This window comes from Salvelinus namaycush, chromosome 19 (assembly GCF_016432855.1).
Source record: "Salvelinus namaycush isolate Seneca chromosome 19, SaNama_1.0, whole genome shotgun sequence".
Classification (NCBI taxonomy): Eukaryota; Metazoa; Chordata; class Actinopteri; order Salmoniformes; family Salmonidae; genus Salvelinus; species Salvelinus namaycush.
In genome coordinates, this window is record NC_052325.1 from 40,725,999 (window position 1) to 40,749,489 (window position 23,491).

The 23,491-nt window shown below is 43.9% G+C and overlaps 2 protein-coding genes across 7 annotated transcripts in view; one reads left to right on the forward strand and one right to left on the reverse strand.

Annotated features, from left to right (window-relative positions):
- Window positions 1–12,880, forward strand: part of LOC120064420 (pre-mRNA-processing factor 40 homolog A-like) — a 28,732-nt gene extending 15,852 nt beyond the window's left edge. For 3 of the 6 annotated variants that reach the window (XM_039014995.1, XM_039014991.1, XM_039014992.1), the window contains 16 exons: window positions 107–212; window positions 2,305–2,369; window positions 2,482–2,646; window positions 3,722–3,830; window positions 4,051–4,201; window positions 4,663–4,796; window positions 5,472–5,586; window positions 5,790–5,902; window positions 6,152–6,268; window positions 6,473–6,610; window positions 6,987–7,082; window positions 8,615–8,713; window positions 8,990–9,086; window positions 9,195–9,256; window positions 9,366–9,527; window positions 11,977–12,880. In XM_039014995.1, coding sequence (XP_038870923.1) covers window positions 107–212; window positions 2,305–2,369; window positions 2,482–2,646; window positions 3,722–3,830; window positions 4,051–4,201; window positions 4,663–4,796; window positions 5,472–5,586; window positions 5,790–5,902; window positions 6,152–6,268; window positions 6,473–6,610; window positions 6,987–7,082; window positions 8,615–8,713; window positions 8,990–9,086; window positions 9,195–9,256; window positions 9,366–9,527; window positions 11,977–12,066 — 1,819 coding nt within the window. In that variant the 3' untranslated portion in view covers window positions 12,067–12,880. The remainder of the gene's footprint in view (window positions 1–106; window positions 213–2,304; window positions 2,370–2,481; window positions 2,647–3,721; window positions 3,831–4,050; window positions 4,202–4,662; window positions 4,797–5,471; window positions 5,587–5,789; window positions 5,903–6,151; window positions 6,269–6,472; window positions 6,611–6,986; window positions 7,083–8,614; window positions 8,714–8,989; window positions 9,087–9,194; window positions 9,257–9,365; window positions 9,528–11,976) is intronic. The other 3 variants (XR_005478593.1, XM_039014993.1, XM_039014994.1) reach the window with 3 other exon arrangements.
- A 2,993-nt stretch (window positions 12,881–15,873) lies between these two features.
- LOC120064024 (formin-like protein 2) overlaps window positions 15,874–23,491 on the reverse strand; it is a 57,926-nt gene continuing 50,308 nt past the window's right edge. The window contains exons 14-21 of the mRNA XM_039014335.1: window positions 22,587–22,655; window positions 22,383–22,463; window positions 22,031–22,160; window positions 21,470–21,633; window positions 21,146–21,247; window positions 20,912–21,010; window positions 20,169–20,307; window positions 15,874–16,570 (exon numbers count right to left, since the gene is read on the reverse strand). Coding sequence (XP_038870263.1) covers window positions 16,461–16,570; window positions 20,169–20,307; window positions 20,912–21,010; window positions 21,146–21,247; window positions 21,470–21,633; window positions 22,031–22,160; window positions 22,383–22,463; window positions 22,587–22,655 — 894 coding nt within the window. The 3' untranslated portion in view covers window positions 15,874–16,460. The remainder of the gene's footprint in view (window positions 16,571–20,168; window positions 20,308–20,911; window positions 21,011–21,145; window positions 21,248–21,469; window positions 21,634–22,030; window positions 22,161–22,382; window positions 22,464–22,586; window positions 22,656–23,491) is intronic.

Sequence of the window (23,491 nt, forward strand, 5' to 3'; positions counted from 1 at the left end):
TATCTCTAAAAAAAGAACACACACCATCGGACTACCAAAAACCTTGGTGCCGTTTTTATCTGAGGACAGTATTCATATTTTTCTTCCTTTCTCTCTCTCCTTTTAGTAATGACGCTTCAAAGGACGAGAGGCCAGAGCTGGTGAAGAAAACATACAAGTGGAACACGAAAGAAGAGGCCAAGCAGGCCTTTAAAGAGCTCCTGAAGGAGAAGGTGAGGATTCCATATGGGATTTCATTACTCTCCTTCTGCTCAGTTGGGACTCCTGCTTGTGTCATCCCAATGATTATTGGAATTTACAATCTGAACACTACATCTCGCTCATAAAGGCAAAGTGTGTCAATGAAGCTTGTGCGAGCTGGAACGCCTCATAGGGCAGGAGCCTAGCTCTTGTTTCTGTAGCGTGAGGCAGCTTGATGTCCAGGGGGTGTACTTGTACAGGACACTAGTCTATCACAGGGCCTTACCCCCAATCTATCTCCTTAATGCTGAGTGCTTAATGCTGAGTCTTTGGTTTGACTCGGCCAGGGATTGAACTCACAACCTTCCAATCTCAGGGCAGACACTAACCACACGGCCACTGAGTCGGTTGCAGCTCTCCTAGGTAGCCACCAAAATTAACCTCAAGCACACCCTTTTGTCTGAGAACCACTTTCATCCGGTTTGATAATAAGGTGCTCGTAGTGCTGTAATGACTCCACCTAAAGATTGTTTACCAATATGGCCTTCCTGGACTGAATCCGTCTCGCTCATCGTGAGCACTCTCAGGTTTTAGCATGATTGCTAATCCTCACCACGCCTCATGTTGCTGTGGCAGGGGATGTGTTGTTTTTGACCGAGGAGGTGGCTCAGCACAGCTATATTTAGGTCTTTTTAATTTGGCGCACAAAGCTCTCCTCTGAGATTGCTCTCACCGTTTCCCTGCGAGATCTTAATGACTCCGTCTTTATGATTAGCGTTATTGGATGAAGGCACGGGCCCGGATTAAGACAGCGGAGAGTGGCATGCTCCACTGGGTTAGAATAACTCTGGTTGTGTCTCAAATAGCAGCCTGTTCCCTGTAGAGTGTGCTACTTTTGACAAGTGCACTTTGTAGGGAATAGGGTGCCATTTGGGACATGGACTGTGACAAGGCAAATGCATGCCCAGAAATCATCTGTTCATAATGGATGAATGAGTCGCTCTACTGGAGAAAGGCAAGCAAAAAGGCCACTTACGTAAGCTGTCTCTCTCTGGCATTTCTTTAAATTATTGGTACTCAACCCCTCTTAACCCTGCATCTATTAGTAATTAAAGATGCACTATTCAGAAATCGCTCTGCCATTTCCTGGTTGCTAAAATTGTAACAGTTTGCCTAATTTTAGTTTATATGACAAAACAAGCAAGTATAGTATAGAAAATCATTGTACCATCTAAACCACTGAAATATATTTTCCATAACACAAATATTGTATTTTTAGTTTGAAGCTGGTGTACAAAAGTGACTATAAAAAAACTAAACTTAAGAACTGGAATCATAGATATAACACACAGAACAGACCTACCGCTTCTTAGACTTGGTTTCAATAAGAGTTACAGATCTGACTCAGATTTCTATGTGATTTTGGTTGTCTTGCCCCAAAAGTTACATATTGCAGCTTTAAGAAAATGTATGGCCTTGGCTGGAACAAGCCAGAGAATCTCAGCACCACTCCTTGTTACATCTTTTAGATAGGCTACACATGCATACATGTTCCCATAAATGGCAGAACTGGGTTCAAATACATATATATTTGAGTATCTGGTATTTAAAAAAACTTTAAGTATTTTAAAACACACAGCCCAAAACAAGTACTTTTTATTTGAATGGTTATTTGTAAAAACCAAATACACTGACTCAAGTACAAATACATACATTTAACCCAGGTATTTGAAGTAAGTATTTGAAAATACTGTCATACTTCCAAGTATATTTCCAGATACATTAAAATATTTAACTAGTTTTAATGTCACAAGTACAATGATGAAATGCCTACACTGAAAGACTACCTGTTTTTTTAAATAAAATATATTTGAATACTTCCTTTGAATATATTTTAAAGTAATTGCGATATTTGAAATAGTATTTGAACCCAGGTCTGGTACATGAGTGCATAAATTCAATACATAGGCTACTCCCAACACAATGTATTGTTTGCTGTTGATGGAAACGTAAGCTGCCCTCATACACAGCTTTGCTACATATGAGCTGTAATGCAGATTGTACAGCTGAGTTGATTTGAGTGTCAACTCTTAATGCTCAATATCCTCTTTTTTAAAATTTCAGGGAGTTTCATCCAATGCGTCTTGGGAACAAGCCATGAAAATGATCATCAATGACCCACGCTACAGGTATCCACCCACCACCTTGCTTTTCTGATTATGATAATGTCGTACATGAATATTCAATTACTTTTCTAACCAACTGTTTGATGTTGATTTTTTTCTTCCCTTCACAATGAAGTGCCCTGCCCAAATTAAGCGAGAAAAAGCAGGCCTTCAATGCTTACAAGGTGCAGACAGAGAAAGAGGAGAAGGAGGAGGCCAGACTCAAATACAAGGAGTCCAAGGAAACATATCAGAGATTTTTGGAGAATCACGAGAAAATGACATCTACCACCAGATACAAGTAAGTGCCTTTCTTGGCGAAGTCAACATGTGTCCCAAATGGCACCCTATTCCTTAATAATATAGTGCACTACTTTTGACCGGGGACAGTCCTCTATACGTCTTCGTTTCTGTCATTGATATGTGGTTCCTGAAGTTGCCAATATGTGGAACTATTGAGATAATCAATGACACCACGCAGACGTGATCCAAGTGAGTTACTGGCTAATGTGTGACCGGAGCACCGACAATATGCCCCCACTTAATCATCGACCTTTCTATGGTCTAGTGTTTGTGGTCAGTCCATGGCCCATATCTAGCCATACCAGATGTATTATTTGCGGATGAGTATACACTAATAGTACACATCCTGAATAAATCACAGGCAGATTGGCTTATGAACTTCCCCCAACCCTGAAATGAAACGTTGCTTTATCAGATGGATTTTGACTTCCCCTGTATTTGAATCCACCACATTCATTACCATGCAGTCTCTCTGTCTGTGATGTGTGTGTCCCTCTCTGTCTGGGTGTGAACTGTAAAAGTCACTGACATGGCTCAAGGGAAAGTGATCGACTGGTGACCTTGACAACCAGCCAGTTTGGAGGCTACTGTTGTCGTGGAGACTCCATGTTGTTTGTGTGCTGGGCTGGCCTAGAATGAACAGCTGGGGGGGGGGGGTGACATCAAGGTTGTCTGTTGATTTTATTGTTTTAGAACACACTCATCCTAGAAATACTACTTCTCTGCTGGCCTCACTGCTAGTATGGAGATCATGAACTTGATTTGGTTTACCTACGTCATGAGGTATTTTAAACACATGTTTCGTCTCATGTTAAAGTTGAAAGTGAACTAGTCTTTCTTGGACAATGTGCAATTCCCGCAATCGCAGCAGTGCCTTGAGCCGGGCGAGATCAGAAGTGATGATTATAGCTTGTGTAATGCTGCCCCCTTGTGGAATTTGTCATTTGCATTTGGATTCAAGATTTTCAACTTATTCCCTCCTGATTCTGGGAATTTGGGGATTTTCACAACCATGTTTGTCATGCATGTCATCTTTATTCATGACCGTGGTTGACTCTGTGTGTGTGAACCAGGAAAGCAGAGCAGATGTTTGCAGAGCTGGATGTGTGGAGCACCGTCCCGGAGAGAGACAGACTGGAGATCTATGAAGATGTCCTATTCTACCTGGCCAAGAAGGAGAAGGTCCGTGTTACTGGCTGCCTCTCCAACGGCATCCTATTCCCTATATAGTCTACTACAGGACCGTTGCTGTCTGAAGAACATAGTAATACTATAAAGATATTATGTAAAGTTGCAAAATTGCAGTAACTGAAATTTGACAACCCTACCATTCTGTCAGTGTGTGGACCTCCGCCTAACTAACGTCTGTTCCATCCTTGTCCTGTGTATGTGTGTGGTACAGGAGCAAGCCAAGCAGCTGAGGAAGAGGAACTGGGAGGCGCTGAAGAACATCCTGGACAACATGGCCAACGTGACGTACCGCACTACCTGGTCCGAGGCCCAGCAGTACCTGCTGGACAACCCCACCTTCGCAGAGGACGAGGAGCTCCAGAGTACGCAGCACACTGTCATTCATACTGGGTTGCGTCCCCAGATGGCACCCTATTCCCTACATGGGGCACTACTTCTGAGCTGCCCTCTATAGGGCTCTGGTCAAAAGTAGTGCTCTGTGTGGGGTATAGGGTGCCTTTTGGGATACACCCTTACTCCGAGCTCTGCGTTCGTATAACTAGAGCAGAGCCGTTACATCTCCGTCATTAAGTTTGAATGTGTGAACGACTGAACAGGCTGAGTAGCTGCAGTCGCTGACTGACTGCCCTGTCCAGTCAGGTGATGTGGTTTGTACCGGTGTAGCTGTGTGGGTAAAAGAGTGACTCCGTTTGACGTGAGTGCTCTGTTGACTCCCTCCGTCTCGCTCTTCTGGCTGTCTTCTCTTCTCTCTCTCTCTCTCTGTGTCTTATCTCTTCTCTATCATTTCTCTCTTTCCTCTCATCTATCTCCATGTTCGGCTCAGACATGGACAAGGAGGATGCTCTGATCTGTTTCGAGGAGCACATCCGAGCGCTGGAGAAGGAGGAGGAGGACGAGAAGCAGAAGACTCTGCTGAGGGAGAGGAGGAGACAGCGGAAGAACAGAGAGTCCTTCCAGGTGAGAAAGACGAGCGTCCTACTCTACCCCACCGTCTAGCATTTTGGAAACATTGTGTAGACCGTAGACAATCCTGATACAAAATGGCAAGTGCAAACCGAGCCCTTTGGTGTCACCGAGAGTCACACTGAGTTGAGTATAATACACACGTGTGTGAAATAGGACAAATATAAGCACCCACCACTTATTATTTTATATATATCACACACTACAATAGATACAGCAGGTTCTTAAAGGTCCATATATACAGTAGTTAGCAGTTAAAGCATTGCTGGATCGAATCCCGAGCCGACAATGTGAAAAATCGGTCGACGTGCCCTTGAGCAAGGCACTTAACCTTAATAATGGCAGATCCTGGCTGTGAACCCCCCCCACACACACACACTCTCCGAGGGTGTGGCATATGCAAAAAACACATTTCCAGGTCGCACATGCGCCTAAATTACACACGTGTGTGTAATATGACAAATTACTCCCACCCCCCAAAAATGTAACGCATAATAATAATACTAACCCAAACTGAAGAAAAAGACGACTAGACAGTCAGGGGTTTGACTGTAACTGTACTGGAAAAGTACAGGAATATTAATGTTTTGTGTGTAAATCCCTCATGGGGACAAGTGACATTGGTCATTTCAGTTGATTTGCTGAGCTCAGCCGTGTTTCCCCCCCCAGAAATTCCTGGACGAGCTCCATGACCACGGTCAGCTCCACTCCATGTCTGCCTGGATGGAGATGTACCCCACCGTCAGCTCAGACATCCGCTTCGCCAACATGCTGGGCCAGCCAGGTAACGGCCGCGCTCTCTGCATGCGCACAGACGCACTCCGTCACGCACTCGCACCCACAGACTGACGACACTCACTCACACGTTCTAAGCCACTGCGTTAATAATGTCAAATCGTCCTTCTGCTGCTCTGGTTCTTTTAACTCTCTGGTGTTGTCATAACTATGTGTTGTCGGAGCTCGTCTTGAATAACATGTGCATGTTAGTTTATGGTGTCTATTCTGCAGGCTCCACTCCCCTCGATCTGTTCAAGTTCTATGTGGAAGACCTGAAGGCTCGCTACCATGACGAGAAGAGGATCATTAAGGATATCCTGAAGGTGGGAGATGTTATTTACTGCCACCTAGGGGTCGAGACTCAAATGGCACCCTATTCCCTATTTATTGCCCTACGTTTGACCTATATTTTGCGTTTTTCCCTGTTTAGTGTACTACTTTTGAGTACCTAGAGTAGGGTGCCATTTGGGGTGCATTTAAATCTACTTTACAGTGTCTATTGTCTGGTAACCACTTTTGATTCATGTGCATTTCATGAACTTACTTTCTTGTCACTTTTTTTCCTCCCGTAGGACAAAAACTTCTTGGTTGAGGTCAACACTAGCTTTGAAGACTTTGGCTCTGTGATCAGCTCAGACAAGAGAGCCATGACGCTGGACGCAGGCAACATCAAGCTGGCCTTCAACAGTGTAAGAGTGCTGCCATTTAGACCCGGTTTGTGTCCCAAATAACACCCTAGATAGTGCAATACTTTGGACCAGACCCATATGAGCCCTGGTCAAAAAGTAATTCACCAAATAGGGTGCCATTTGGAATGCTGATCATTTCACTGACAATCAGTGACCCTGCTGTGCCTCTAATAACCCCTGTGCCCTCCCTCTCGCCTCCTGTAGTTGCTGGAGAAGGCGGAGGCCCGGGAGAGGGAGCGGGAGAAGGAGGAGGCCAGGAAGATGAAGAGGAAAGAGGCTACCTTTAAGAGCATGTTGAAGCAGGCCACCCCGGCCCTGGAACCAGAGGCCACTTGGGAGGGGGTATGAAATGATATGACCCTACCCTAAAACCACAGGGGTCAAACTCATTCCAAGGAGGGCCAGGTGGCCGCGGGTTTTCGCTCCTCCCTTGCACTTGATTGATTGAATTAAGGTCACTAGTTATTATAGAACTCCTCTCACCTGGTGTTCTAGGTCTTAGTTGAAAGGAAAAAACAAAAACCTGCAGACACTAGGCCCTCCATGGAATGAGTTTGACACTGTTGCCTTAAACACACACGCACACACGTACACACACACACATACACACGTATTGGTGTTAGGGGCTGCTGTCTGGCACATGATTTCATAATCATGCAAATAGTCGAAAGCAAACCATTTATTTTCTGACTTCCTATGGTCTCTTTGGATGTCGTAGGTCCGAGAAAGGTTCCTCAAAGAATCTGCGTTCGAAGACGTGACTCTGGAGTCTGAGAGGAAAAGGATATTCAAAGACTTCATGCATGTCTTGGAGGTAAGATTCATTTAACTGTTATCATCTGTGAGGGGAAAAGTATCCAAGAAAGTATAGTCGTGGCCAGATGTTTTGAGAATGACACAAATATTAATTTTCACAAAGTCTGCTGCCTTCTGCCAAAGAATCAATATTTGCAGTGTTGACCCTTCTTTTTCAAGACCTCTGCAATCCGCCCTGGCATGCTGTCAATTAACTTCTGGGCCACATTCTGACTGATGGCAGCCCATTCTTGCATAATCAATGCTTGGAGTTTGTCAGAATTTGTGGGTTTTTGTTTGTCCACCCACCTTTTGAGGATTGACCTCAAGTTCTCAATTGGATTAAGGTCTGGGGAGTTTCCTGGCCATGGATCCAAAATATTGATGTTTTGTTCCCCGAGCCACTTAGTTATCACTTTTGCCTTATGGGAAGGTGCTCCATCATGCTGGAAAAGGCATTGTTCGTCACCAAACTGTTCCTGGATGGTTGGGAGAAGTTGCTCTCGGAGGATGTGTTGGTACCATTCTTTATTCATGGCTGTGTTCTAAGGCAAAATTGTGAGTGAGCCCACTCCCTTGGCTGAGAAGCAACCCCACACATGAATGGTCTCAGGATGCTTTACTGTTGGCATGACACAGGACTGATGGTAGTGCTCACCTTGTCTTCTCCGGACAAGCTTTTTCCCGGATGCCCCAAACAATCGGAAAGGGGATTCATTAGAGAAAATTACTTTACCCCAGTCCTCAGCAGTCCAATCCCTGTACCTTTTGCAGAATATCAGTCTGTCCCTGATGTTTTTCCTGGAGAGAAGTGGCTTCTTTGCTGCCCTTCTTGACACCAGGCCATCCTCAAAGTCTTCGCCCCACTGTGCGTGCAGATGCACTCACACCTGCCTGCTGCCATTCCTGAGCAAGCTCTGTACTGGTGGTGCCCCGATCCCGTAGCTGAATCGACTTTAGGAGACGGTCCTGGCGCTTGCTAGACTTTCTTGGGTGCCCTGAAGCCTTCACAACAATTGAACCACTCTCCTTGATGTTCTTGATGATCCGATAAATGGTTGATTTAGGTGCAATCTTACTGGCAGCAATATCCTTGCCTGTGAAGCCCTTTTTGTGCAAAGCAATGATGACGGCACGTGTTTCCTTGCAGGTAACCATGATTGACAGAGGAAGAACAATGATTCCAAGCACCACCCTCCTTTTGAAGCTTCCTGTCTGTTATTCTGTTAACTCAATCAGCATGACCCGTGTTAACGAGAGAATCACTGACATGATGTCAGCTGGTCCTTTTGTGGCAGGGCTGAAATGCAGTGGAAATGCTTTTTGGGGATTCAGTTCATTTGCATGGCAAAGAGGAACTTTGCAATTAATTGCAATTCATCTGATCACTCTTCATAACATTCTGGAGTATATGCAAATTGCCATCATACAAACTGAGGCAGCAGACTTTGAAAATTAATATTTGTGTCATTCTCAAAACTTTTGGCCACGACTGTATGTGTGTAATCATCAGGACATGGTATACACCAACCGGACTGTTTCTTCTCACAGCACGAGTGCCAGCATCATCACTCCAAGACCAAGAAACATTCCAAGAAGTCCAAGAAGCACCACAGGAAGCGCTCCCGCTCCCGTTCTCGATCACGATCGGTCAGTATGTTCTTTCACCGCACAGGCCAAGCCCTCTCTATGGCCCAATTCCAAATCAACACATAGACCCACCCTATACACTTGTGGATATATTTTGTTTCGTGACCGAATGTTTATTTATTTAGTAATTTCTTTAATGGGGGGGGGGGGGGGGTTACAGGTACAATATTCAAATTCATATAATTACATATTCAGTTTCCGAGGCCAGTATCTGTATCAGCATGGCACCTGACCAGACAAACCTCCCTCCTAATACTCACACCCTTCTCTCTGCAGGGCTCGGAGTCTGATGGTGAAGACGATTATCACAACAAGAAGAAGAAGCGCTCACAGTCCAAGTCCCCGTCCGAGCGCTCCTCCAGCGGCGAATCTGGTCAGTCGTTTTCACGTTGACAATCCTTTTAGGCATTTTCTCATCACATTTACATGGAAGAAATGTGTGGCGGCCATTTTCTGACATCCCTGTTTGTTTGGTCAACAGAGAGAAGTTATAAGAAGTCCAAGAAGCACAAGAAGAAGGGGAAGAAGAGGCGTCACAAGTCGGTAGGTTCTCAGGACTGGACTGTATTTTTTTGGAGGAATGATTGGGCCACTCGGGGAAAGAATGTGGAGCGCAATGGCTGACCACGTGCTGGTTATTGTGACCTTTCAGCAGTCTCCTGAATCTGAAGGCGAACGAAAAGATAAAGGAAGAGAGAGGGACAGCAAGCGTGAGAAGGACCAGGAGAAGGAGAAAGAGAGCGACAAGTCCCGGGGGAAGAGTCGCTCTGACTCTAAGCAGAAGTCGCCTAAAAGGAAATCTACCAAGGAGGAGGTGAGTCGTCCCATTCCGGTCACTGAACCCAGCCTGGGCTTTTAAAGCTTAAAACACACAATACACCATTCCAGTTAACAACACTTGTACTGCTATTGAAGCGTTTTGGCTCATCCTGGGTGCAGAGGTCATATTTTGTACTATCCTCCTAGTGCATCCCAGATGTCACACTAGTCACTATGTAGACTCCCCTACATATGTATTTGGACAGTGAAGCTAGAAACTTTTAATTTTGGATTTAAGATTAAATGTTTTATGAGGCGATAGTACAGAATATCACTTTTTATTTGAGGGTATTTTCCGTTTAGAAATGTAAAGCACTTTATGTACATAGATTTTTCTATTGTGTTATTGACTGTACGTTTGTTTGTGTAACTCTGTTTCGGTCTCAATCATCACAATTGCCGATATCGCCCTTCCACATCTGTGGTGAAAGGTAGCAGAGCTAGAGCAGTGTTTGTCAGACCAAGAGACATCCCAAAAATCTATTGTCTCACGAAAACATCTGTAGTGTCCAAATGGTTTGAACACTGGCATTGGCATTTACCCTTTACCCCTAGGACGCCAACAAGCCTCACAAGACTCGTCTGAAGGTACCCGGTACCAGTTTTAAAAAATTATGGAAGTATATAATAGCTAAATGATCCTTGGTATGACCATCTTAAAACAATTTCATATGTTAGCTTAGAACCGCCTACCTCTCCCACGGGTTATACAGGGCTCAGACTAGAGGGTTAAAGTAGTCAAAAGTTGTATTATTTGGTCCCATATTCCTAGCACCCAATGACTACAAACTCATTGGATGCATTTGCAGTTTGTTTTGGATTATGATGTGCCCAATAGAAATGAATGGTAAATGTAGTGGTCACTTTTATTGTAAATAAATAATAAGATTTCTGAACACTTCTACATGATTATGGATAGTCGTGAATGAATCGTGAATAATGAGTGAGAAAGTTGGAGGCATATATATCGTATCCCCCTCCATAAGCATGAGAAGGGGAACGAAAGAAGCCCATGTAGCCTATCATTTCAATTGGCTACATTTCATATTAAACAGCCTATAAAAACTCTAAATAGGTCAGGAGCCAGACAGGGAGCCTTAGAAGAAACGATAATTCATTATTTAGGCTATATTATTTTAAGGCTATAGCCTACAAAATAAATCCATTGAAGCATTTGCAAGTGCGATCTTACTGGCAGCAATATCCTTGCCTGTGAAGCCCTTTTTGTTCCTACCACGTTCCTACCACAATAGGCTGGTAGGAACATAAAGCGCACAGCATTTTGTTGTATTAAATCATGGTGTATAAATTGTGCATATAGGCTGTGACTTAGAATTAAATACAAATGAAATGAATAATGACTTTGAATTCATTTTTAGAAAACAAGTTTGGCCAGTCGAAAGCCGACGCTCCAGTCTTTTGGGAATCTCGCTCGGTGTTCCATTCAAATTGGGCACGCTCTGCTCCTCGCTTCGCTCCACTCACATACGCTGGTGTGCCATGGTAGATTTTCTTAACAATAAACAGGTTCATTCTATTCAGAACCAAGGGTATGACACCATGTCATCATGTAGCTCTACATCAAACCATAGTGATCATAAACTGTATATGATTTTTATGATTTGGACTCACGGGTGTTTCGCTTTCTTGTATGACATCAAAGTGGTATTTATTATAATCCTCAACATCTCATCTGTCAAAATACATAGTCCTTGTAATTTACAGCATTTCTCACTCAGACATAAAAATATTTGCTAAAGTTAGCCAATTACTGGGAGGGACGGAGGCCACTTTCTGTTGCGCGCGGTGCTGAAGTTCAGAACGTCTGTCAGTGAAAACCATACAGAGCTGTGAAGCTCAGAGCCAGAGCTCTGACATAAAAATAAATGTAACCAGGTAGGCCAGTTGAGAACAAGTTCTCATTTACAACTGCGACCTGGCCAAGATAAAGCAAAGCAGTGCAACAAAAACAGAGTTACACAAACAAACGTACAGTCAATAACACAATAGAAAAATCGATGTACAGTGTGTGCAAATGTAGGGAGGTAGGGCAATAAATAGGCCATAGAGGTGAAATAATTACAATTTAGCATTAACACTCGAGTGATAGATGTGCAACTGATGATGTGCAAGTAGAGATACTGGGGCGCAAAAGAGCAAGAGGATAAATAACAATATGGGGATGAGGTAGTTGGGTGTGCTATTTACAGATTGGCTGTGTACAGGTATAGCATGTTACTGTACAGCCACTATGTTCCAATTAGTGCAATTAGTATTTTCAACCCGTATACGGGTACGAGTGTGAATTTCTCCAAATACTTATGACACCTTAAGGGGGACTAGATGCTTAGTGCTTTAATTTCTAAACAGTAAAACGGATAAATGAAAATACCCTCCAATAAAATGTATTGTTGGAAAATGTGGGTTTTGATGTCTTTCTGTAGGGTGGCTGGGACACATCAGGCAGCGAGCTGAGTGAAGGAGAGCTGGAGAAGAGGAGGAGGACTCTACTAGAACAGCTGGATGCTCCTTGATGTTCCGTTTCTCCTCATGCTCTCTTTCTTCACTTCATCCAACATGCATTCCCCCTAGTGCTTCCTTTTCAGCGTAATGCCACACATGCTTGGACAGGTGCTGCAAAATTCTGGTAAATTTCCCCAAAATCCCAGGTTTTCAGGAATTCCCATTTGGGAGATTCTCCTAATTCCTGGCAATTCTGGGGAGTTTACCAGAATTTCGCAACCCTACTTTGACTGTACGTAAACGATTCCCTGTATGTTTTGTATAATGGGAATGAATCCGCCACACCAGCACAAGAATGCTGGGTACATATTTTCTTTGTTTCCTTACATAATGGGAAGTGGTCACCGGCTGAGTTGACTACTTTATCAGAGTACGGTCTACTAAGTTGAAATGTTGCCTTTGATAATGCCCTTTCTCTTTGTAATTTGTAGTCATTGGTAGAAGTTTTTCTTTGCTACTAGTTTGATATCTAAATGGATGAGAAGCGCATCTTAACATTGCTCTTTACGGTGACTTTGCCCTGCAGTTCATTTTCTTAGTTTGAGTCCCAAATGCCACCATATTCCCATTATAATGCACTACGTTTGACCATGGTCAAAAGTAGTGCACTATATAGGGAAATAGTTTTTCACTGTTTGTCCCAAAGTCCGTTTGAAGAATCCATGTTTTATGTTCTGTACATTTGATTAAAAAAACAACTGGTAAATGTCTCTGAAACAAGACATTTTTAAATGAATCTTACGTCTAGGATTGGTTCGATCAATTTTCATTGGAGGAATGTCCTCATGACCTGATCTATAAATGTAATAAAATAGTTGACATGGATTTGTCTTCATGTACGATTACTGAGTCACCAGCCACAAACATACGTTTTTTTTCCCCCTACAAACAGCGCTACTTATTTGCTCATTATTTCCTTAGATCATCCTCTGTTATGAGTACCTCTTCTCAGAACCCATTCAATAGGCTTAGTATCCGTTTCCTGTGGATCAGTGAAATGCTAGGCGGGCTGTAAAGTAATGAGTGCTATTGTAAGAGGGAGGCCCAAGAACATGGTGCAGAAGAAATCAAGACTGAGCTCCAACAACATAAGCAGAGCTGGCCAGAGACTGACAAATGGAGAGCCTTGGTTGCTGCCCTGTGCCAGTCGGCACAACAGGGATGAGTAATGATTGCTACTGTATTTACATACACAAAGATGACAAGACGGACTTTTCCAGGTTTCTGTATCAGTAGACAAATTGTCTGCTTAAACGAATGAGGAAGATTAACGTTGAAATAAAGATGCACACAATGTAAACAGTTTATTTGATCATATCCATTGAGAACTCAATCTAACAAAAGTATTTTGTAATAAGCATGTATTGCCTTAAAAAAACATGAAATTAATAACATGCCAGTATTATGAAGCTGATGAGTGGTTAAGTTCACAGGAAATCTAGAGATGAGTGGTTTGTTGCACATGCTATAATGTGGACATTTACAGTCCCAAGACCACAGGAAGCTTCTCGGAACGTCAATGGGTTACCTATAGAGCTCTACTTTTGTCCAGTTCCTATTGTGCTCTGGCCAAAAGAAGTGCACTGAATAGGGTGCCATTAGTGACGCAGACACTGATCTAATAACTCTTTACTGTCGGGCAAGTGTGACACCAGGGCATCCTGTTTCACACACTAGATTATTTTATGTTAAAGAGAAGCCAGATTTGTGTTTTCGTCTTAAATTAAATATACAAAATGGACCAAAAGATACGTTAAAATAACAAATTCTATATGACATGGTGTTGCAAACTTTGTTTTAAACAATATGTACAATATTAACCTTATATGGTAATGAGTAGATTAAGAAGTATAAAACAATGCATAAATTTATCTAAAATATCTGTACATTTCGAAAACTTTTTGTTGTCTGTTCTGACATGTTTTTAACATACCTAAACACTATCAAAAACAACTGCCGCTCATTGTCAGTGGGTCACATGAGCGATACTGAATGGAAACAATTTTCAGTGGTTAAATACTATACATTAAACTTATAATAGTGAGTAGACAGTTTCCTAGAGATTCATTAGCCGAGTAAAAAAATCTTGGAATCCAGTTTTCATAACAAGCTCCTCAAGTAGCCTAAAGTGCCTTACTTGCAGCCACTACACTTCACTGGAAGTATATCTGCTGACAAGTTTTTGTTTCAGCACCTTTCCTATTCGCTCTGAGTCAATTGTGTCTCTCGCTCTGGTCTAGTTCGGCTGTGCTCGCACAATCGTACGACCAAACAACGACCTAGACCAGAGCTATTGTGGCTCCAGGGCCCCACCAACCACTAACAGCGTTGCATGCGAATGGCACTTGAGGTCTACATGAGGAGATAATATAGTTCTATCCATTCACGGCTTGGTCCACTAACCATGTTAACACTGATAAATGAGATGTTAATACCGTCATAACCGTACTATGGAGGCCTAGCTATATACAATTCACATTAGCCTGGTCTCGTCTTGAGAGAGCCACACCTCTCTGAGCTATATTGTCTTTGATATGATTTCTCTGTGGTCATACGTTGGTGTACATATGTTTACCTCATACTCGCTTAAGTACTTTCTTTGAACATATTTGTTTTGGATCACTGCTTTATAATATACTAAAGTAAGACATGTACATCTACATGACCAAAAGTATGTGGACACCTGCTCGTCAAACATCTCATTCCAAAATCATGTGCATTAATATGGAGATGGTCCCCCTTTTGCTAATATAACAGCCTCCACTCTTCTGGGAAGGCTTTCCACTAGATGCTGGAACATTGCTGGGGGGACTTGCTTCCATTCAGTCACAAGAGTATTAGTGAGGTCGGACACTGATGTTGGGTGATTGGCTCGCAGTCGTCGTTCCAATTCTTCCCAAAGGTGTTCGATGGGATTGAGTTCAGGGCTCTGTGCAGGCTAGTCAAGTTTTTCCACACCGATCTCGACAAACCATTTCTGTATGGACCTCCCTTTGTGCATGGGGGCATTGTTACGCTGAAACAGGAAATGGCCTTCCCCAAATTGTTGCCACAGTTGGAAGCACAGAATAATCTAGAATGTCATTGTATGCTGTAGCGATAAGATTTCCCTTCACTGGAACTAAGGGGCCTAGCCCAAATCATGAAAAACAGCCCCAGAACATTATTCCTCCACCAAACTTTACAGTTGGCACTATGCTTTGGAGCAGGTAGCGTTCTCCTGGGATCCGCCAAACCCAGATTTGTCAGTCGGACTGCCAGATGGTGAAGCTTGATTCATCACTCCAGAGAACGCGTTTCAACTGCTCCAGAGTCCAATGACGGCGAGCTTGATACCACTCCAGCCGACACTTGGCATTGCGCATGGTGATCTTAGGGTTGTGTGCAGCTGCTCGGCCATGGAAACCCATTTTATTGTGCTGACGTTGCTTCCAGAGGCAGTTTGGAACTCTAGTGAGTGTTGCAACCGAGGACAGACAATTTTTATTTAACTAGGCAAGTCGGTTAAGAACAAATTCTTATTTACAATGACTTATGCCTTCAGGACTCGGCAGTTCCGTTCTTCGAGCTTGTGTGGTCTACCACTTCGCGGCTAAGCTGTTGTTCCTCCTAGACTTTTCCACTTCACAGTAACAGCACCTACAGTCGACCAGGCCAGCTCTAGCAGGGCATACATTTGACGAACTGACTCGACGGAAAGGGGGCATCCTATGACGGTGCCACGTTAAAAGTCACTGAGCTCTTCAGTAAGGCCATTCTACTGCCAATGTTGGTCTATGGAGATTGCATGGCTGTGTGCTTTATATACCTGTCAGTAACGGGTGTGGCTGAAACAGCCGAATCCACTCATTTGAAGGGGTGTCCACATACTTTTGTATATATAGTGTATGTTCCCTTTAAAAAGTACATTAGCCCTTTAGTAACATTGGAAAAGCTAATGCGTTCTTTAGAGTGCCACTCGAGCACATTGTGTAATTTCTAAGAGTGATGGCAGTAGCACCAGGAATGTAATAAGATACTAGCTATGAAATACCATATTCATCCCCTGTGGCGGAATACCTTTCGACAGCTAAGGGAACCGTGACCCGTTACATTCTACACTTCTTTCAGGAATCCCCGCTACAGACGTCCGTGTCCAGTTTTACATATCAAAGGAAAATACAATTAAAGCCAGGTATTGCTTGAAGTAATAAAAAAATAAAAAAAATTCACAAGACAGACAAACAGGAGGCAAAACAACTGATCACAAGTAAGTTTTAGGCACTTGGCTTGTCTAAGGTTCCCTATAACTGACCTGTCAGACCCATCCATCTCTCCTTCAGTCCTTAAGAGTGAGAGGCTGCTACACTTTCCAAATCACTCCCCCTCCTCACCCTCCGCCCCTAACACATGCACTTCTCCCTCGTCAAATTACGACTTCAGAGTTGTTGACCGGCCGCAAGTTCTGGTCGTCAAAGCGTCTCCTGACGCTCCTCCTCACCGCGTCGGCTCGCCTGTAAGGCTGATTGCGAAGATCTGTAATGGAGGGAGGGGTAAAAGATGTGTCAGTCATCTTGCCAGGTCCTTCAGATGTGCCCAGAGGCTGGTTGTGTTGGCAGCCAGTCAGGCAAAGCAGCTCGAGTTCTACAGAAACATTCCCCCCTCCGTTCACTCCTCTGGACCAAAAACAAAAACAGGCCCACAGAAAAGACCTTATTGATTTACAATCTACTACTCCTTCTGTCACTATCAATAAAAAAAACAAGCTATGGATGGCCCTTTATACAAGCCTCGTCAATGGAGAAGTAACATGTTTAACAAATGACAAAAAGGCAAGAAAAGTCTTCCATTTTCCACGAAGGGCATTTTAAATAGAATTTTGCATTCTTTGATTTCAGACATACTTACCGCTGAGGGGTAAGTAACTTAAAGGCAATGGAGGTAACTTAAAGGGAATGGAGGTAAAAAAGAGATGCTTGCCAGGTCTGGGACACATCCACAACCACAGGGGTGCTATTGGAGGAATTCCTTACCCTCGAGTGGACATTGGGAAATTTAGTAATATTATTCTTCTTTAGGGCTGGATGGATGAAGAGAAGACAAAATGGAGGTTAAAAGAAGCAGGGTGACCAGAGGGGTCACTCCAGTGTTTTCACAGTGTCCTTACAGCGGTGGGCGTGCTGAGCGAGCAAAGCAGCCAATAGGGGGGCAGGGGACAGAATAAGACAGGACTAGAGGTGTTAGGAGGGCCAAAGCTAAGATAGGTTGTTAACTGATACCGCAGGCACAAAGGGAGAACAAACCAAAGCATTTGTTTTTCTGTGTCTCAAAACCCAGGCTGCTTTGCAGAATGACTACCAGCATGACAAAACAGAGCTAAGCATCAAACTTTGGAATAGTTATCATGAACCAAAAACTTTTTTTTTTTTCAACATACAAGAAAAAAGTTAATATTGAATAGAACACGGACCAAAAACCAAAGAACAGCATGCATTCAGCCAGGTACATGGGGATAGGATGCAAATTAAACTGTACGGAAATGTTTAGAAATACTGAGGCTTTTCCCTTGAAATCGCTAAACATTAATTCATGTTTCTGGCTGTAGGTTAGTGGCACACAAAGGACACGTGACATCCAAGACCGAGAACACGTGTCAGAAAATAAAACTTCATGCAATATGTCAGAAAGGTGCCCTGGCAGATCACAGAAAGTCATGTGATCCGATTGTGCTCCATCACCAGGCAACTGAGCCAAGCACAAGGTAAGAGAGGGGGGGCTGTAGCTCTGGTCCAGAGCGCTACGTGTAGCTTCAAGGCTCAGCATCAGCAAGACAGATGTAACACCCTGGATCAGAGATAGGGGATCTGGGAACAGGGGACATTTTGGGTATGAAGCAGGAGAAAGCCAGTGGCATGCAGAGACCCGAACAGCAGCAGTAATACATGATGAACACAACACTTAGTTTTCATGATAAGACAGATGGACACACAAGCAAGGTATAATGCCACAGACATCTTAAAATGAGTCAACATCAACACATCCTAATTTACAATATATTATAGAATTATTTTAGAATTATAGGGTAAACTACTCTGCTATGTTGACAATACTAACTATACTAACTTCATCTACTGAAGCAGAACTACAATACACTATACCACACAACTACTGGCATTAATACTAGTCAACATAACATATGTCATGCAATATAAACGTCTTGGATGGTAGTCAGTGACAATCCGTTGGGCTACGGCCTAGGAAGCACTTCAGCTATATTAACAGCAGAGGGCACTTACCATGCTGTCTGATTGATATACACTGAGTGTACAAAACATGAAGAACACCTTCCTACTATTGAGATGCACCCCCGTCCCCGTCGGGGCATGGACTCTACAAGGTGTCGAAAGCGTTCCACGGGGATGCTGGCCCCATGTTGACTCCAATGCTTCCCAAAGTTGTGTCAAGTTAGCTGGATGTCCTTTGGGTGGTGAACCATTCTTGATACACAGAGGAAACTGTTCAGCGTGAAAAACTCAGCACCGTTGCAGTTCTTGACACAAACCAGTGCTCCTGGCACCTACTACCAAACCCCATTCAAAGGCACTTAAATATTTTGTCTGGTCCATTCAACCTCTGAGTGGCACACATACACAATCCATGTCTCAATTGTCTCAATGATTAAAAATCCTTCTTTAACATGTCTCCTCCCCTTCAACTACACTGATTTGAAGTTGATTTAACAAGTGACATCACTAAGGGATCATAGCTTTCACCTGGATTCACCTGGTCAGTCTTTGTCATGGAAAGAGCAGGTGTTCATAATGTTTTGTACACTCAGTGTATGTATTACTAATACAGATAGAGAGAGATGGTTTCTTACCCATCTACCCCTCTCACTCTTCTCAAATATCAATGGCCTGACTGACCGACAGGAAAATGTCTGTGACATTATGGTTTGCGATGGGTGACGATACAAACGGATGAGAAAGTATATAACGGGGATGACACGCTTCATGCAGGGTAACGGAGTTGACACCAGCGACCCCTCCCACCAAACCCCTCCCTCCTCATGCTCCCCTCATAGGAAGGGCGGAGACAGACCCCCCCCCCCCCCCCCCCCCCCCCACACACACATAGACACCCACAGAGTGAGCGAGTGAGAGGGGACACACAACACACAGTGAGAGTACGGCGAACGAGAGAGATAGGAAAGAAAGAAGAGCAACTGTGTTTACAGCAACCTTTCAGAGAGAGAGCTCTAAGCTTTAGTAATGGCTCTCCTCATTGTGAACCGGCTCGCAGAAGAACCGAGAGCCCCGTTTGGCTGTGCGGGCGGTAAAGGGCACTGTCTTCAGCACTGCATTGAAACAACGACAACAGCCAAGACAAGACAGTAAGGAGAAGCACACATCTACAGGGTTTTAGAACAGGTTAACACCCTACAGCATACAGCATTAGAAGACTGAAGCACAGAAACATTAACACATTCTATAGAGGGTTACAGTCTACTACAGGCCTACAAGGGCTGCAAAATTCCGTGAACTTTCACAAAACTCCCATGTCTTCCAGAAATCCTGGTTGGAGGATTCCTGAATTTCCTGCTTATTGAAATCCTAGTTGGAAGATTCCCTAGAATCAGTACGGAATAAGTAGGACATTCGGGAATCTTCCAACCGGGACTTCTGAAAAAGCAGAGAGCAGATAATGATCATATACACATTTGAGCCGGCTCCAAGTGTCTAGGTTAGGTTAGCTGGACTGTCAATGCATGTTTTTAACATATGATTAAGGTCAAATAAAGCCTTAGGATTGAATCTTTGACAGTTGAAACAGTTCAATAGTTAAGAGGCAACATACTTGTTAGTGGTTTAGAAACCCATGTTAATGATTGAATGAGACTGGATTAGAGCACAGGGGAGGACTTGCATGCAGAACACCCAGTGTGTGTGTGTGTGTGTGTGTGTGTGTGTGTGTGTGTGTGTGTGTGTGTGTGTGTGTGTGTGTGTGTGTGTGTGTGTGTGTGTGTGTACGCACATACAGTATGTGTACACGCATGTGTGTGTACGTTTGCATGTGTATAAGTAATGTTGGGTGATTGTAGAACTGATGGTGATTGGCCCCCGGTCCTGTTTACCGGTGATGATGTCCTCGATGGCTCCGTCCTTGCCCTCGTAGACGTGGCGGCTGCCCGTATCCTTCACCTGCTTCTTCCTCAGCTCAGCTATCACCTCCTGCTGCTGACTCCTGCCCCTGGTGTTCTTATGGGACGGAGACTGGTGGGGAGACCACACACACACACACACACACACACACACACACACACACACACACACACACACACACACACACACACACACACACACACATATATAGATAGAATAAAACACACAGACAAGGACGTACGCACACAGTCAAATCACAGACGCCCTTTTCGACTATACAAACAGCATAAGGGTGTTCCTGTGTGACACTTTACAGCTCTATAAAACCTAGAGCCGTAGCTGTCAGTCAAATGTGTCCATTGGAAAGGTTCTACATATATTATATATACCGTCTATATTTCCTGGTTGGTTTTTCTAACTGTTTATGTTTACTGGTTATATATAGTGGCTTATCTTGACTTGATGTGATACACTAGGTGTCTGCAGTGCCTAATATAGCTGCCCCATCAGCAGGGAGAGCGGGATGTGGGAGAGTTAGGGGAAGGAGAGAGAGGTAGAGCTGGGGGAGAAAGATAAGCTTAAATTATAGGAAGAGGATGAGGAGGAGAAAGGGTGAGAGGGAGGAGGGGGGGAAGGGGTAGTTGATCTTATAGGAAGTGGGTGAGGAGGGAGCGAGAGAGAGCGAGAGAGATATAGATGAGGGAGGAGAGGTTACCTTCTTGTCCTCCTGGTCCATCATGGCCTCCTGCTCCAGAAGTTTCTCCATCATCATCTGCTCCGCTCTCTTCTTCTGCTCGTTGTCCTCCTCCGCTTGCTGAAAGAACACACACAGACACACACACGGATACACACTTAGACTGAGCCTAGACTGAGGCGTTTCCACAGCTGGAGGAACAGGGATGAGGGTTGGTCAGGAGCAGATGGGGGGGGGGGGGGGCATTAGTCTCACCCTGTAGGCCTTGACGAAGCGCACAAACACCGGGAAGAACACAGACGGGGGCGTCGTTTTGGAATTCTCGCCGAAGAATTTGACCGCCTCGTCGAAGGCGTCCTGCGGGAGAAAAAAAAAATGCACATTTTGTGATTTCCCTGCGACGTTCTTTAGCATTGAAACATATGTTACACATGAAACAAACGCCAATCGTAAGTTAGTCCTGTCAAACATATACGGCCAGTTTCTCAGACACAGATTAAACTTAGTCCTGAACTAAAACCTTTAATAAAGTTGCTGTATTAGTTTTGCACAAAATCAATTCAGTGAGATGACATTTACCTGTGCGATCTTGGCGTCGTCCTGCAGCTTTTTCAGCTTGCCCTCGTTGTGTGTGATGAAGTCTTTGAGCATGGTGTTGTGACCGTGCATGCTGTACTCTCTCTTAGTCAGGTCCATTCCCCGCTGGAGCTCCTTCACATCCAGCAGAACGTTCTCTAACGACACTGAGATAGCACACACACAATTGGATACTGTTCAAATCAGGGAGGGCCGTACCTCAGTGAGTTTACAGCACAGCTCTTCAGAGTAACACCCTGCATGGAGGTGTCAATTCCTCAGCAAGAGAACAACATCACAGTCTGTTGTAGCACAAAACTGCAGATGACTGAAGGCACAGTGCAACAGAAGTGCCTGCAGACCAAAGATAGGCTACAATCCAATGACTTAGGTATGCGCCCCAAATGGCACCCCTATTCCACATATAGTGCACTATTTTAGACCAGGGCCCATAGGGCTCTGGTCAAAAGTAGCGCACTATGTAAGGAATAGGGTGCAGCCTAGGATCTGATTTAGCATCAGCCCTTTCACTGTAAAATCACGAGGCCATGTTGTGAATCGTACCTGCTGCGGCCTTCTCCACATAATGCAGTTCGTTGTAGAACAGATTGACTTGCTGGTATTTCTCCTTCACCACGTTGGCTATGTAGTGCAACAGTGTCATTTTCCGGTCTGTCGACTTGGTGTCTAGTAGCTGGGGGAATTAGAGGATTAAAAGGCGTGTGAAGATAATTACGTCCCAAATGGCACCTTATTCCCTTTGTAATGCACTACTTTCGACATGGGCCCATAGGGCTGTGGTTCAAAGTAGTGCACTAAATAGGGAATAGTGTGCAAATTGGGATGCGGACAATGACAATCTTGAAGCACGTTATGCACTAGCAATACATTTAGGATGGGAGAGAGAATCTCTTACCAAATCTAAACTTTGTAGTTTAAAACCGTAGACCGCTCCCCTTTTACTGCTGTTCATGTAGTTTCCGAGAGCCAAGATAATCTGTGGGGGGAAACAACAGCACTGGAACATCAACACAGAAGGCAGCCAGGAACAATATTTCCAACAACAAAAAATCAGCACGGAATATTTTTGATGCAAAGAAATCTGTATTTTGTCGCTTACCTCTAGAATTTTCTTGAGTTTCTGTGAGGATTTTATTGACACAGATGCTGCGATGATCGCATGAAGTTGCTGTAAAAAAATAAGAAAGAAGGAAATAGAACAAAATTCAGACAAGAGGAGAATAAGTCAAACTAAAGAAGGCCCTGTACACACTCAGGTTGTACAACTGATCTACAACACATTTGACAATGGTTGTGATACGACTGATATATTTATGATACAATGGAGAGTTGGTCTTAGGGCTGGGCGGTATACTATATTTTACTATATACAGGTATTAATGCACAGACCGGTTTGGGTTTTTACTTTATCTTCTATAACGTTATTTGAATTTTTGGTTTGTTAAATGTGATATGCCGTGTGTAACGTACATTTTTATATTTTACACTGCTACATGGGCCAGCATCATACCACCCTGCATCCCACTGCTGGCTTGCTTCTGAAACTAAGCAGGGTTGGTCCCTGGATGGGAGACCAGATGCTGCTGGAAGTGGTGTTTGAGGGCCAGTAGGAGGCACTCTTTCCTCTGGTCTAAAATATATCTCCAATACCCCAGGACAGTTATTGGGGACGTTGCCCTTTGTAGGATGCGGTCTTTTGTATGGGACGTTAAATGGGTGACCTGACTCTCTGTGGTCACTAAATATTCCATGCCACTTATTTAAAGAGTAGGGGTGTTAACACTGTGTCCTAGCTAAATTCCCAATCTGGCCCTCATACCATGATGGCCACCTAATCATCCCCAGCTTTCCAATGGGCTCATTCATCCACCTTCCTCTCCCCTGTAACTATTCCCCAGGTCGTTGCTGTAAATGAGAATGCGTTCTCAGTTAACTTACCTAGTTAAATAAATACAATTGAGTCATCTCTCTCCATGCCGCTTTCCACACAGACCTAGCCCTGTC